Genomic DNA, 14,438 nt, shown 5'->3' on the forward strand with positions numbered 1-14,438 from the left:
CACACACACACACACACACACACACACACACACACACGGCTGCTACATGCATGCAACACACGGCGGGGATGGTGAGGAGAACTAAGCGCTCCAAGGTGTGGTTAAATGTCTCGATGTGGACAATGCTCGTTGCCAATAGTGCAATAAGAGTTTAGCATGTAAGGGCGGTAACACGAGCAATTTGTCTAAACATTTAGCAAAAGTGCACCACATTCAGACGGAGAAATGCACCGGGTTCGACTGTGTTTTCTAATAGCTCTGTAGCCCCATCCACGAGTAACTTGTCCACGTCAGCAACACACGGAGTTAACTCAATTATACAAACACGGGTTAATGATTAGAGGTAACAGAGTTATTTAGTTTGTTAAAGTTTCAGCTATTCTGTTTACAGTTCTGTCATCACATTATTTAATACGATTTGTTTCTTTTGATGTGAAATATTATTTATTTAATTTAAATAAAAAGCAATGTTAATTTTGTTCGCAATTTGTTTAGTTAATTTAATAATATATGTATTTTTGAATCAAGTATTCATCTTTATTGTCTTCATTGTTAGTTTCCACATGCCTAAAACAACCTCAAGCTAAATCTAAAAGTTGATGGCTAAATAAGAGCGTTTGAGAAATTGTGCAAGGCATAATAGTCGATTAATCGTTTCATTAATCGATAGATGAATCGATTATCAAATTAGTCGTTTGTTGCAGCCCTAATGAAAACCAAAATGAAGTTATTAAAAAGCAAATGGAGTCATTATCCTCTAGAAGTGTGAAGTTTTGTTATCACTGTATTAACTTGGGAAAGAGTCGGAGTGCTTTTAAATCGAGTTCAAGGTTGGTTAACTCGGGCTTTTAGAAGAGCTGCCTTTGAGCTTTTGCTGTTGTTGTTGTTTGGGTAATTTTGAAATGATTTAATCTTATTAAGCTTAACCTCACCATCCCCGGTGAGTACAGCAACATGAAGGAATTCAAAAAGGATTATTATACTTTTTCTTCAGAACTGTTTTATAAACAGGGACTTTAAGACGTTTCCATGAAATGAAAAGGTGCTTTTTATAATGTTGCTTGAACTTTTAGGTTATTTTTTATGTTTTGTAGGCGCTTGGTGTTTTGCTATCTTGCTTACGGATGTCCTGAAAGGAAAAATCCACACTGCTTGGCCACATTTATTTGCTAATATACAATTATTGCATTGTTTGTTTTAATCATGACTTGTTCGCATGTCTATTGTTTGATCGCCTCATTTAATGACATGATTTATGTCGTAGAACAAAACCTGAAAACCTCTTCATATTGTTTTAAACACAGAACTTATCTCTGGAATTTAACCAAAATAACTATTCATGAAACCGTTGACTTTGAGACAAGCAAACTGGAAAATGCTTAAAATACTAATTCACTTCCAGGTTTTAAGACAAATTCCTGCACCAGTTTATTATAGCTCTGGATATTGAGCTCCGTCTGTTTTCACATCTTGTCTTTGGTCCGTTAGACCTGCTGTGGCTGCTGGTGCAGATCCGAGAGGCGGTGTCAGTTCTGATGAGCAGCCCTGGTGATCTGATCCCGTGCCATGAGAACCAGAACCTCCGTACCAACAACGAGCAGAACCTGAGCCAAAACCAAGAGCAACAGTCCCCGGACCAATGCCCTCTGCCTCTCATTCTGAAAAAGGTCTCTGTCCAAACATCCTGCCCCCGTCCCCAAGACCCACATTCTGACACTGACCATAATCATAACAAGCAGTTCTAATCCTGGATTTATGGGCCTTTGAATAGGGATCCAGGGAGGGTTTACGCTGGACAAATATTTGTGCTTCAGTCTGGGAAATCAATGTGCAGATTACATCTAGATAGAATTTCTCAGTTATGACTCACAATACAGCACAGCTCATGACGTGAGTGCTTTATGTGAGGATTACCATCATCACCCAGATGTGTTTTCTGCCAAAAACGTTATTATTTTAATGTTTTCTAACGTATATTCTACCAAATGAATGTCCGGTTCAATTATAAGCAATTCTAGGGAAACTTCAGGAAACTTGGAAGGCAAGAGGAATTTGAATTAAATGTTGTTGCAGATGCTACGACCAACAACAACGCAGTAAAACACGCAAACTACAGCAAACGACTCTCTAGCGAATATGATAATTCCCTTTTCTGAGAATAATTAACTTTTCTGGATGGATTGTGTTGTTGTTGGCACAAAACGATGCCATAAACAGCACACTGAGTTTTTCTCAGGTTTTATGGAAAGTGTCTATAAATAACTAATGCATCCACATTCAGGGACTTTTTCTTCACTCGTCCCTAGTTAGTTCTAATGTATAGATCAAATAAGCCTCACTCATACAGAAATGTAATTTAATATAATGACTTTTAATGGACACTAATTAGATGCTTTGTTTTAAAAATTAAACGGCTTTATTGTCAACAACTGCAGCGTAATGAAACATTTTTAAATCCCGGGCTCCAACAATGCAACATACAGAATAATTAAGACATACAAATAAATTAAACCAGAATCAGAAATCCTCTATTCATCCCACAGCGAGGCATTCACACTGTTACAGCACAGCGCAGATAAAAGGCAAATACAATGAGTATTTAAACATATTAAATAAAGAAGCACACGTTCATAGAATACAAATCTAATAGAGTTTCAGTCAGACAACTCACGTGTTTCTTTAACATGTTTAATATTAGAAGCAGCATATAGTTGAGTTTGGCGTCTAGGCTCGGGCCTCATCACTCCACAGATATACATAGCACGATGAGTGATGATTAAATAACTAACGGGGGGTTAGTACAGGCCTACAGGTGGAAGCTGGGGTGGTGGTGGGGCAGGCGAGCAGCAGCAACGTGGAAGTAGCTGCAGCAATAGCAGCAGCAATGCAATGAGGTACAAACCCTGTGTACCGGCCATCATAATGGGGAACGTGAGGTCTTTGGGGAATAAGATGGACGAGCTCCGCGTGCTGACGAAGACGCAGTGGGAATACCGTGAGTGTAGCATCATGTGTTTTACCGAGACTTGGTTGCACTCGCTCATCCCGGATAATAACACGGCTCTCCCCGGCTTCACGAGTGTTCGGGCGGACAGGGACGTTATTCTGAGCGGTAAAAAGAAAGGAGGAGGGATTGCACTGTATGTGAACGAACGATGGTGTAATCCTGGACATGTTACTGTGAAGGAGCGTTTCTGTAGCCCGGACATTGAACTGCTAGCTGTGGGATTACGTCCATTTTATCTACCTAGAGAACTTTATTCTGTCATCGTAGTTGCTGTCTATATTCCACCGAACGCGGACGCGGAGGTGGCTGGTGACGTCATTCACTCTTCTGTGGCCAAACTCCAAACTCTTCACCCAAATGCATTCATAACAATAACTGGGGATTTTAACCGTGCAAAACTGGACAAATCTCTGCCTACATTCACTCAGTATGTGAAATGCCCCACCAGGGGAAATAATACTCTGGATCTTCTATATGCTAATACCAAGAATGCATATTGTGCCACTGCCCTCCCCCCCCTGGGCAGATCTGACCACAACCTCGTCTTTTTGGCTCCTAAATATGTCCCACTGGTGCAGAGGCAGCCTGTATCCACCAGGACTGTGAGGAAATGGACTCCAGGGGCTAATGAGGCTCTACAGGACTGCTTCGAGACCACTGACTGGGACGTGCTTTGTGTGCCACATGGAGAGGACATCAATAATATGACTGACTGCATCACAGAATACATCAACTTCTGTGAACAAACAATATTACCGGCTAAAACTGTCAACTGTTTCCCCAATAATAAACCCTGGATTACTAGTGACCTGAAAACTCTTTTAAATAAGAAAAAGGAAGCTTATAAGTCTGGGGACAAATCAATGCTGAAGAGTGTCCAGCATCAACTGAGAGACAATTTGAGGAGGGGCAGAGATTCGTACAGGAAGAAGCTGGAGACTAAGCTCCAGCTGAACAATAGCAGGGATGTCTGGGCTGGGATGAAGGCTATCACTGGCTTCAAAGGGAGAGACAGACTGACTGTGGGCACCCTGGAGAGGGCCAACGAGCTGAACACCTTCTTCAATAGGTTTAGCTCTCCGCCCGCTGCTGTCTCCTCCACTTCCTCTTCTCACCTCACCTCCTCCTCTCAGCCTGGCGTCAACATCCCCCCTCTGCTCACCACCTACACTTCACACCTCTCCTCCACCACCCAGCCTGGCTTCTGCACCCCCCCTCTGCTCACATTGCCGCTGACCCCCCCCCCCCCCTCTGCTCATCTTGCCTCAGACCCCCCCCCCCTCTATCCCCCCTGCCATCAAGCCCCCCCCCCCCGCTTCACTGTGAGCACAGGACAGGTCCAGAGTCAGATGGAAAAACTCCACCAAGGCAAGGCTGCTGGCCCTGATGGTATCAGCCCCAGGGTCCTGAGGACCTGTGCACGCCAGCTGGCTCCTGTTCTCCAGTATATATTCAACCTGAGCCTGCACTTGGAGACCATCCCGGTGCTGTGGAAGACATCATGCGTTGTTCCGGTCCCTAAAAAGACAACTCCTTCTGGGCTCAATGACTATCGCCCTGTAGCACTCACATCTCATGTGATGAAGGTGCTTGAGAGACTGGTCTTGGCCCATCTCAGACCGCAGGTGAGATCATTCCTTGACCCTCTGCAATTTGCCTACCAGCCTCACCTGGGGGTGGACGATGCCATTATTTACCTGCTGCAGCGTGCTCACTCATACCTGAATGGATCGGGTTGCACTGTGAGAATCACCTTTTTTGATTTCTCCAGTGCATTCAACACGATCCAGCCTCGGCTACTGAGTGACAAGCTGCAGGCTATGAGGGTAAACTCGTCCACCATCTCCTGGATTACCAACTACCTCACGGACAGACCACAGTACGTCCGGCTGGGCAGTGTGCTGTCTGATGTGGTGGTTGGTAGTATTGGAGCCCCACAGGGGACTGTGCTGTCTCCTTTCCTGTTCACCTTATACACCTCTGACTTTCTATACAACTCAGAGTCATGCCACCTGCAGAAGTTTTCGGATGACTCTGCAGTGGTAGGGTGTATAAGGGATGGACGGGAGGAGGAGTACAGAGCGCTGGTGGGTGATTTTGTTGAGTGGACTGGAAGAAATCATCTGCTTTTGAATGTGGCCAAGACCAGAGAGATGGTCATTGATTTCAGGAGGAAGAGGACATCTCCTCCTCTGCCCCTGTGCATTCTGGGAGAGGATGTGGCAGTTGTGGAGGTCTACAAGTACCTGGGAGTGCACTTAGACAATGGGCTGAACTGGAGGATCAACACTGACGCTGTGTACAAGAAGGGGATGAGCAGACTCTATTTTCTGAGGAAGCTGAGATCCTTCAACGTATGCAGTAAGATGCTGGAGATCTTCTATCAGTCTGTTGTGGCTAGTGCACTCTTCTTTGCTGCGGTCTGCTGGGGGGGCAGCATCAGAGCCGGTGACACCTGCAGGATCAATAAACTGATCAGGAAAGCTGGGTCAGTCATCGGCATCAAGCTGGAACCCTTTGAAGCTGTGGTGGAGAGGAGGACACTGAACAGGCTGTTGTCCATCATGGATAACCCCACCCATCCTCTCCACCTGCAGCTGGACAGTCAACGGAGCTCCTTCTCCAACAGACTGCTGCAGCTCCCCTGCCACAAGGACAGATACTGGAAAACATTCCTGCCCACTGCAATAACACTGTACAACAAATCACCTCTGGCTGGAAGAGAACTCTCTGCTCCATAGTTTCTCTAGAAATAAAACCACCTTGTACATTTTACTCACACATAATCTGTTTCATATTTAATACTCCATAATTCCATATATTTTGAATATATATATATTTGTATGTTTGTATATATATATATATATATATATAATATCTGTATGTATATTTTCTATTTTGTATTTTGACATGTATATTTTATATTTTATTTTATATTTTATTTTATTTTATTTCTATTCTTGTATATTTTGTTTTATTGTAAAATGCCTTTTATGCTGCTGTAACAAAAACAATTTCCCAATTTGGGATCAATAAAGTACGATCTATCTATCTATCTATAGAGATATCTGGCAGGTTAAATAGAGCGGCATATTAAGGAGACTCTGTTTGGTTGGTTGTAGAGTGGCAAGGGGCGTTATGTATGAATGTAGCATAAGTGCTCGAGTTGACTGCCCGAACTAGCTCGCAGGCTTCGCCCCATAAACGGAAGAGCGTCTGAGAGGCGTTTTTGCTTTTTACCTTACTAAATGGTAAAATGGTCCATGGAGCGAAGGGCGGGGCGAAACTCACGGAAGTAATTTCAAAACAAAAGCACTCGTTTGCTAAAATCACACTTTGAATCACTACAGTATCCTGTTGAAGGAACAGTGATAATATTATAAACAAGGGGAATTTAGCGATCACAACGAAAACAGCCAAGACACATATTGAGCCCAGAAAACGGATTTTATTAACCTGTTAAGCCCTGAGCCTGTTTTTCAGGTCTCAGGCTCGAAAATGACATTCCCAGAACAAATGACCATATCTTCCCTTCTAAAAGGGTTAAATTAATAATCTTTTTTAAAATTCAGATTGAACATAGTAAAAAACTGTAAATTATAGTGTCCGTCCAAAAATTCTTTTTTACTTATAGTGAAAACCACCCTTGGATGATGGGTTAGTAGCACAAGTGCTCGAGTTGACTGCCCGAACTAGCTCGCAGGCTTCGCCCCATATATGGTACGGTGCAATAATAAAATGCAGGAATAAGTAAATACTGTTAAATGGGGAAGTATGAATGATGATGTTGTATATTTGATGACTGGGGGAATCTAATAATAATGTGTTTTCTAGTTGCTGATGAGTGGTGATGAGACGTTGCAGGCGACCAGTGCGAAGTGTATTGCAGCCGTCCTGGTTCATTCACCCAGTCAGTGCAGCACTCCCTTCATCAAGGCTGATGTACCTGGTGATAAGCACACACACACACACACACACACACACACACACACACACACACACACACACACACACACACACACACACACACACACACACACACACACACACACACACACACACACACACACACACACACACACACACACACACACACACACACACACACACACACACACACACACACACACACACACACACACACACACACACACACACACACACACACACACTATAGAGTGAGGGTGCAGTTATGTCTATTTTTGTAGGCCGACCTGCAAGTTAGCATCAACAAAAAGCGAATGTATTATTATTATTACACGCATATATATTAATCTAACAATAATCGTGTGTATGGGGCTCACTGGCAGTGAATGTAGGGGGTTATTTTAGTCGTTGTTATTGTTTGTTTGTGTTCTTTGTCATTCTTTTTTCTCTTTGTACATTCAATCAGTACAGACTGACTCTGTCTCATTTGTATGCATATATTTTGCTTTCCATCTCTAAATGACAAACACTGTTTATGCATTGTCGAAACGCAATAAAATGACTTTTGATCAGAACAAAAAGCTAATGGGATTTTTCAATAGATTTTGGATTATACTGTAGCAACAAATCTGGAAGTGCTAAAAGGCCATGGATGTATAATAAGAACTGGATACAGCGTGGGAGGCGGGGTCTCGTTCTTTCCTATGAGAGCTGCTCATTGGCGCATGAGGACAAAATGGCCCAACTTTTGAGAGAGTGAAACGTCACAGATTACCCATCATGCCTAGCTGTCAGAGCAGAAGAACCCGTATGTGCGCTCATAGAGCATGCGCAGTTGAGTTGCCCCTTAAGCCCCGCCCCCCCGAGCTCCCACTCAGATGCACGTTCATAATGCAGAGGAAAATAACTCTCAGAATAACGTAGGGGTGCTCAATTAATCGTATTTTAATCGCAATTACGATTTTGGCTTGCAACGATTATGAAAATCGAAATAAAACGATTATTTATTTATTTTTTATTTTTAAATTTTATTGGTTTTTCAGTTGAATTATACTTAAAGTTCAGGGTAATCAACTGTTAAAAACATACTGTTCACATTTTTCTTTACAATAAATTGATGTTTTCTAAGTAAATCGTTTTTAATAATCGTGATATCAATTGACCCAAATAATCGAGATTATGATTTTTGCCATAATCGAGCAGCCCTAGAATAACGTTATTAGCACATTTTACAACTTGAGGACCTACTGTTTTTAATAAGGGCTATACAAATGTTCATACTGGGTAGTTTATTTGGTTAAAAAAAAATTATCCAACGATTTCCAGACGTCTCTTTCCCAATGTAAGTCAATGGGAAAAAGTCTTTCTGGGCCCAGCGACTGATACGGAAGTGTAGTACCGCCGTTTGGCCACAACGAATATTTTCCTCAGACTCCGGCGCACTTCCTGGGGTCTTGTAAAAGGCTAACTAATTTCCGGGTTTCAGGACTCATCCCTAAACCACTCTATAGCTGGGATATACGAGCTGTACAAGCTGTTCCCTTCTCTGATTTGTCTTCTGGAAATGATTTCCTCTGCCTTCCTTTACAGTACGTTCCCTTTTGTCTTGTTAACTATGTTTTTGTTATTTACCCGCTCTCTCTCTGTGTGTATTTTGCCTTCTGCTTGTTTGTCTCCTCTGCTCATAAAGCCATCTCCTCAGCACTGTAGGGACTCTGTTGGTGTGTCTCTCGTGCCCCAAAGTTTCATAAAATGATGTTGCTCACAAAAAGGAAATTACCATCCTTTTTTGTTTATCATAGGCTGAAATTGCAGGAAAACATACTTTTTGTCCACAGTTTGTTTCCTGTTCTCTCTTAACTTCATTTCTATAACCTCCCACACAATCTCTCTTCCCTTGTAGAGTTTCTGTTCGACCGTCTGGCCGGTAGCAGCAGTGGTGAGCTGCTGTGGTCGGCCTACAGCTGTCTGGTGTTACTGACAGACGACCCACTCTTCTTCTCCCAGTGTCACTCTGTCTACGGTGAGGCAGCTTAACACATCAGCTCCTGTTCTTTATGTGTGTGTGTGTTAATTATGAATGCGATACTCACTGTAAAACTTTAATTTTGGGATTCATGGCACATCAGTTAACATCTAAAAAGAATTGCAATTGGATGATTAATGGAAAGACTGGTCATGTGACAGCATATACACAAAACTCTGCTCTAATTTTTCAAACACTGACAGCCCAAGCCGCCAGGAAGTGCGCCGGACTCTTGAGGAAAATATTCGTTGTGGCCAAACGGCGGTACTACACTTCCGTATCAGTCGCTGGGCCCGGAAAGACTTTTTCCCATTGACTAACATTGGGAAAGAGACGTCTGTAAATCATTGTATAATTTTTTTCAAACTAAATAAACTACCCAGTATGAACATTTGTATAGCCCTTATTAAAAACATTCGGTCCTCAAGTTGTAAAATGTGCTAATAACGTTATTTTCCTCGGCTTTATGAACGCGCATCTGAGAGTGGGAGCTCGGGGGCGGGGCTTAACCTGTTAAGCCCGAGAGACCCCGGTACCAACATCTTGCAGGAAACAGTGTCTGAGGGCATGTTCATTTAATAAACTATGAATGTTTTATATCCATGTAACGGGAAGAAACTCATCTAACTGATCATTTTTATTTTTTTTCTCAAAATAAAACCCACAATGCTAACGCTGAGCCTCTGAATTAGCAACGAGCGAAAAATGCTAACACCTTACTGCACCGAAAATCACTCACAAAACCTTATTATTTATCTCTTCTCTACATCCATGACATCGTTTCACATCGTGAGGTGACACAGAATCGTTGGACACCCACATTATCACTGAATTATACGAAATGGGATCAAAACAAGTGACGCTAGGTAGCTAAAAATGCTAACATTTTTACCTTGGCTCTGTAGTCTCTCCAAAGTGGTCTTCAATGGCATTAAAACGATAAAAACGCTGCTGAAGTTAATCCATAGGTTAATCTAATGTGTCTGTGTCCCTTTGAAATGATTTCTGATAATCCATAAGCATTAAAACTGCTTTTCCGTTTCCAGATGTCAAAGTTAAAGATAGGTTCGCTCTGATGCAAAACTGCATGCGCGAAGCCCACACCTTTTCTCTTCACAATGAGTGTGTGTAGGGGACTCCCCCTTCGATTATATTGGCTCTAACGGTCAGAAAGAGGTGTCAACCATCAAAATTGAGCAAGGGGGGACAGAGATATGGAAAATCCACCCAAATCACCCCAGAAGTGGTTTCTTTTTGCTAAATCTCTCTAAAAAGGTCAAATGTCACTTGTTTTGCATCAATCTTGATACAGGGTACTTATTATATGTTGTACTTTGGATTCCTAAAGCTTTTAGTCTACTAACCCATCATCCAAGGGTAGTTTTCACTATAAGTACAAAATAATTTTTGGACAGACACTATAATTTACAGTTTTTTACTATGTAAAATCTGAATTTTCTTTAAAATAAAAAACATCTATATTGATTCTGACTTTTCTACATCCAACTCACAGGTTTATCATTACTTTGAGAAAAAAGATTATTAATGTAACCCTTTTAGAATGGAAGATATGGTCATTTGTTCTGGGAATGTCATTTTCGAGCCTGAGACCTGAAAAACAGGCTCAGGGCTTAACAGGTTAAGGGGCGCATGCTCTGTGAGCGCACATACGGGTTCTTCTGCTCTGACAGCCAGGCATGATGGGTAATCTGTGACATTTCGCTCTCTCAAAAGTTGGGCCATTTTGTCCTCATGCGCCAATGAGCAGCTCTCATAGGAAAGAACGAGACCCCGCCTCCCACGCTGTATCCAGTTCTTATTATACATCCATGTGACAGCCCCACCCTCAAACTGTAGATTTTTTAGGCATTTGCATCTATTATATTACACTATCTTTTGTTTTGCAGATGCTTTTTAATCCAGAGCGACATACAATTAGTGTGATCAACCTTCAGATGAATTTCAAGGCCAGAGAACCTTTTAGTAATTGCATAATTGCAAAACAAATAGTTTAAATTCCTAATGAATGGCAATAAATGTCAAGTGGTGCAGGGAAAGCTAATGGAAGCTAAAGATTTTTCCATTTGATTATGAAATATCAAAAGTGCTTGAATCCTGCTGCACGTTCTGCAGTATTGTTTTGCATATGCAAGAGACACTTACAGTGTAAACTTAATTTACCAATACAATCTTTGTGCTACCAGCTTCTTGCTTTAGGTCAAAACAAACACGAGATTTTTACAGCATACGCGGTGTAGCAGTAAATTAGAAAAGATGTACCACTGTCACCGTTTGTTTTACATGGATGATTTTGGTGTGTGTGCATGCCTTGTATTACATTTATGGGTGTGTGTTTGTGTGTTAGGCATTGAGTCTCTGGTGCGCAGTCTGAACGAGGCTCTGCAGCTGACCAACCTGGAGGTGCCGAAACAGGGTCTGCTGCTCCTCACTGAGATACTGGAGAGGTGAGACTGCTCTGTGATGATTTGGTTCCCTTGAAAAGCTTGCTGCACTGAGCTTCTTTGCTCACTGACTAAAACTAATTTCACTAAACTTCAGCTTCTCTGCACTTCAGAGTACTTTGATCCACAACAGGGTGTACACAGCTGCAGCAAAAATAAAATAATGATTCCCTTTTTTTAGGCTTCTGGGGTTTTCCATGCTGACATTTAGTTCTAAAGGTTCCTTTTCAATTACTTGCAAATGCTATTTTCTTATGGGTATAGTAAAAGGTCAGTTTAGATGAATCACATAACACAGTTAAGAGTTTATTTATTTATTGAGGTGTTCAGTATATTACGGCCGAGACCTCCTTGCACTGAAAATAAGTGAACATTAACATGGAAGAAAAGTGTTTTTATGCAGTGAGACGTCTTCTATAAAACCATGTCCCGGTTATCTAGAGCAGGGGTTCCCAAAGTGGGGGTCCCCGAGGGGGGGGTCGCGAGGTGATTCAAAAAATAAATAAATAAATAATAATATATTTTTATTATTATCATTATTATCCAGTGTTTCCCACATAATTTGATTATATTTGTAGGGGCACCGCCCCCCCCCCCCCCCCCCCATGCAAATGAGCCATCATCTCATTAAATATGCGCATATTTTAATACTTTCAGGAACACAATTCTGAACATTGGATAAAGTCATGTTTGAAATTCTTGTTTCATTTTGTAGTCATATTAGAATCTAAAGCTTTTACAGAAGGGATTTTGGATATCTCTTTTTATCACTCCATAAATCAGAAAATGCTGTCAACAGCCCTAAAATATCAATATGTTTTTAGGTATAAAATGTTTTATAATTCAGGCTATGAATGATATATGATATATACAAACCCTTCTGTAAAAACCTTCAGAATATTGATAGGAATATAACTGGAAGGTTTGGTGTATGTACGTGCTGCTGAAGTGGAAATTTCTCACTCAGAAGAGGAGAAAAAACTCATTTTGAGAAAACGACCTTTAAAGATTGCTGTGAGTCGCTACCTAAACCCTCCTGTTCTTTGGATGACAGCTTGCGCATCGACGCACTCCGTGAAAGTATTTCGTGTTCGGGATCATTTGTTTTTTGTCTAACATTGCTTCGTGCAAGTGACAATTGTTGTCGTCTTCTCTGTGAACGTTCTTATCGATGTTCTTTTGCCATTTTGAGATTTAAATTTCCAGCGAAAAGCTAAACCAAGAAGTGTTTTAGCACACCACTTGACGCATCTGAACGAATCACGTTGTCAGAAATTGACACCAGCCAATAAGATTGAGTTTTTTGGTTTAAGACAACCAATCGTGTACTTTCACGATTGGTTGCTGATACAAAGGAAATGACCATATTTGGATCCGATGAGATTGTGCAGGAGAGACGGAGCTTTCCAACAATACCTCTGATTACATGGTCCAAACAGCGGTCGCGGTACTTTATGTTAAGTTAGAATGCTAACTTTTGGTGAATTTAGGAGAAATCTACAGATGCAAATAGACAAACTATACCTAAATATGTATTTTGTACATTTTCCTTCCAAAAGCCTGAAAGAAAACATGTTATGGAATCAAAATAGCACAACATATCAAAATTGACCAGTGCATGAAAAACGATGTTTTTGCCTGCCGTGTCTCGCCTTAATGAGTGAGACACACCGGAGTTGAGGATCTGTGGGGTTTGTATGTCGATGTATGGGAAACACTGTTATTTGTATGACAATTCACTAACAGTCAAATTTACACTTATGGTTTTAATGATGTGGGATGACAGCAAGCACCAGACTATGGTGTTGCATTAAATAACATTAACACTCTCTGTCGACATTGAATCTGCTTTATATGCACTTCTGTTACCTCAAACAAACCTACTACCCATCAGCTCTGACTGCAGAAGTAAAGATGGCTGAGCCTTGGTCAGTGTATGTTTTAGTTATTGGATTTTCTTTTCACAAAAGGATATTAAAAAACAAAAAACGACTGGATGTTTAATTTGTCTTAATATTGAAAAATTTAAAATACAAGGCGTTTTTCTTTATCATGGTCAAAAAGAGATTTACTAAACTTAAAAAACGGGATGATTTTCATTTTCTACTTCTAGTTCCTAGGTACATTTTTCAGCCATTCAGGTTTTGATTTTCATGCCGTTTTGGCTGTGTTGAATGAATATAGCTCAAACTTGCCAGAGGATATTCTTTTTTAGTTGTATTTTGAATTGTCGTCTCAGTTCCTTAAATTAGCCTAAAATGGCTAAGCTACACAAAAACCGACACATTTGTTCCTAGCGGCAGAAAATGACCCATTGAAAACCATTGAAAATGCTTTTTTTGACCCCACATTTATCTTATCATAAAATCTTAAATTCCTTTATGTTAAAGGGCCCATGTCATGGCCATTTCCACTGATCATAATTACATTGTTGAGGTATACTAAAATAGATTTATACTGTGCAATTTTCCAAACTCACATTGGTTTCGCATACAGCATCTCTGTCAAGCATGTGTATTCAGCAGTATTCACTTTCTCCACTAAACGACTCGTTGGAGCTCTTGCCCCCCCCTCCCTGTGAGCCTAGTGTGCTCCGATTGGTCAGCTCGGCCACTCGTTCTGATTAGTCAACCACCAGAGAGGCTGCGCCCATGTCAGTGCTTTTCCCGGCTGCTCTCAGCGTAACATCAGTCTTATCATGGCGTCGGTACAGCGGTATATTTTATATACATATATATTTTTAACTGTTGTTATAGAAGAGTGTGACGGCCTCAGGGCCTTTGTCTTACGGTGGGGTGGAGCTGAAGAGGGTAATCAGCGCGATCACGGACACCTCCGTAGCCGGTGCTATTAATCCCAGCGGCCCGGAGTCTCTCTCCAAAGCGGCTGCAGAAGGACGAACTGAGCGACCCTCTCCCCTCGACCACCTGTCTCTGCATTTACTACAATAAATGTGCCGTGGTTTTGTAAACTCGTGTATGTCTCCTTGTCTTTCCGTTGTGGCCTACGAGCTACT

The 14,438-nt window shown here is 41.4% G+C and overlaps 1 protein-coding gene across 1 annotated transcript in view; it reads left to right on the forward strand.

Annotated features, from left to right (window-relative positions):
• The window catches only part of LOC117493072 (meiosis inhibitor protein 1-like), a 125,154-nt gene that overhangs the window by 19,301 nt on the left and 91,415 nt on the right, over positions 1-14,438 (forward strand). Inside the window, 4 exon segments of the mRNA XM_034143462.1 lie at positions 1,489-1,667; positions 6,842-6,956; positions 8,838-8,957; positions 11,326-11,425. Coding sequence (XP_033999353.1) covers positions 1,489-1,667; positions 6,842-6,956; positions 8,838-8,957; positions 11,326-11,425 — 514 coding nt within the window.

The sequence above is a fragment of the Trematomus bernacchii genome, unplaced genomic scaffold (genome assembly GCF_902827165.1).
Source record: "Trematomus bernacchii unplaced genomic scaffold, fTreBer1.1, whole genome shotgun sequence".
Taxonomy (NCBI): domain Eukaryota; kingdom Metazoa; phylum Chordata; class Actinopteri; order Perciformes; family Nototheniidae; genus Trematomus; species Trematomus bernacchii.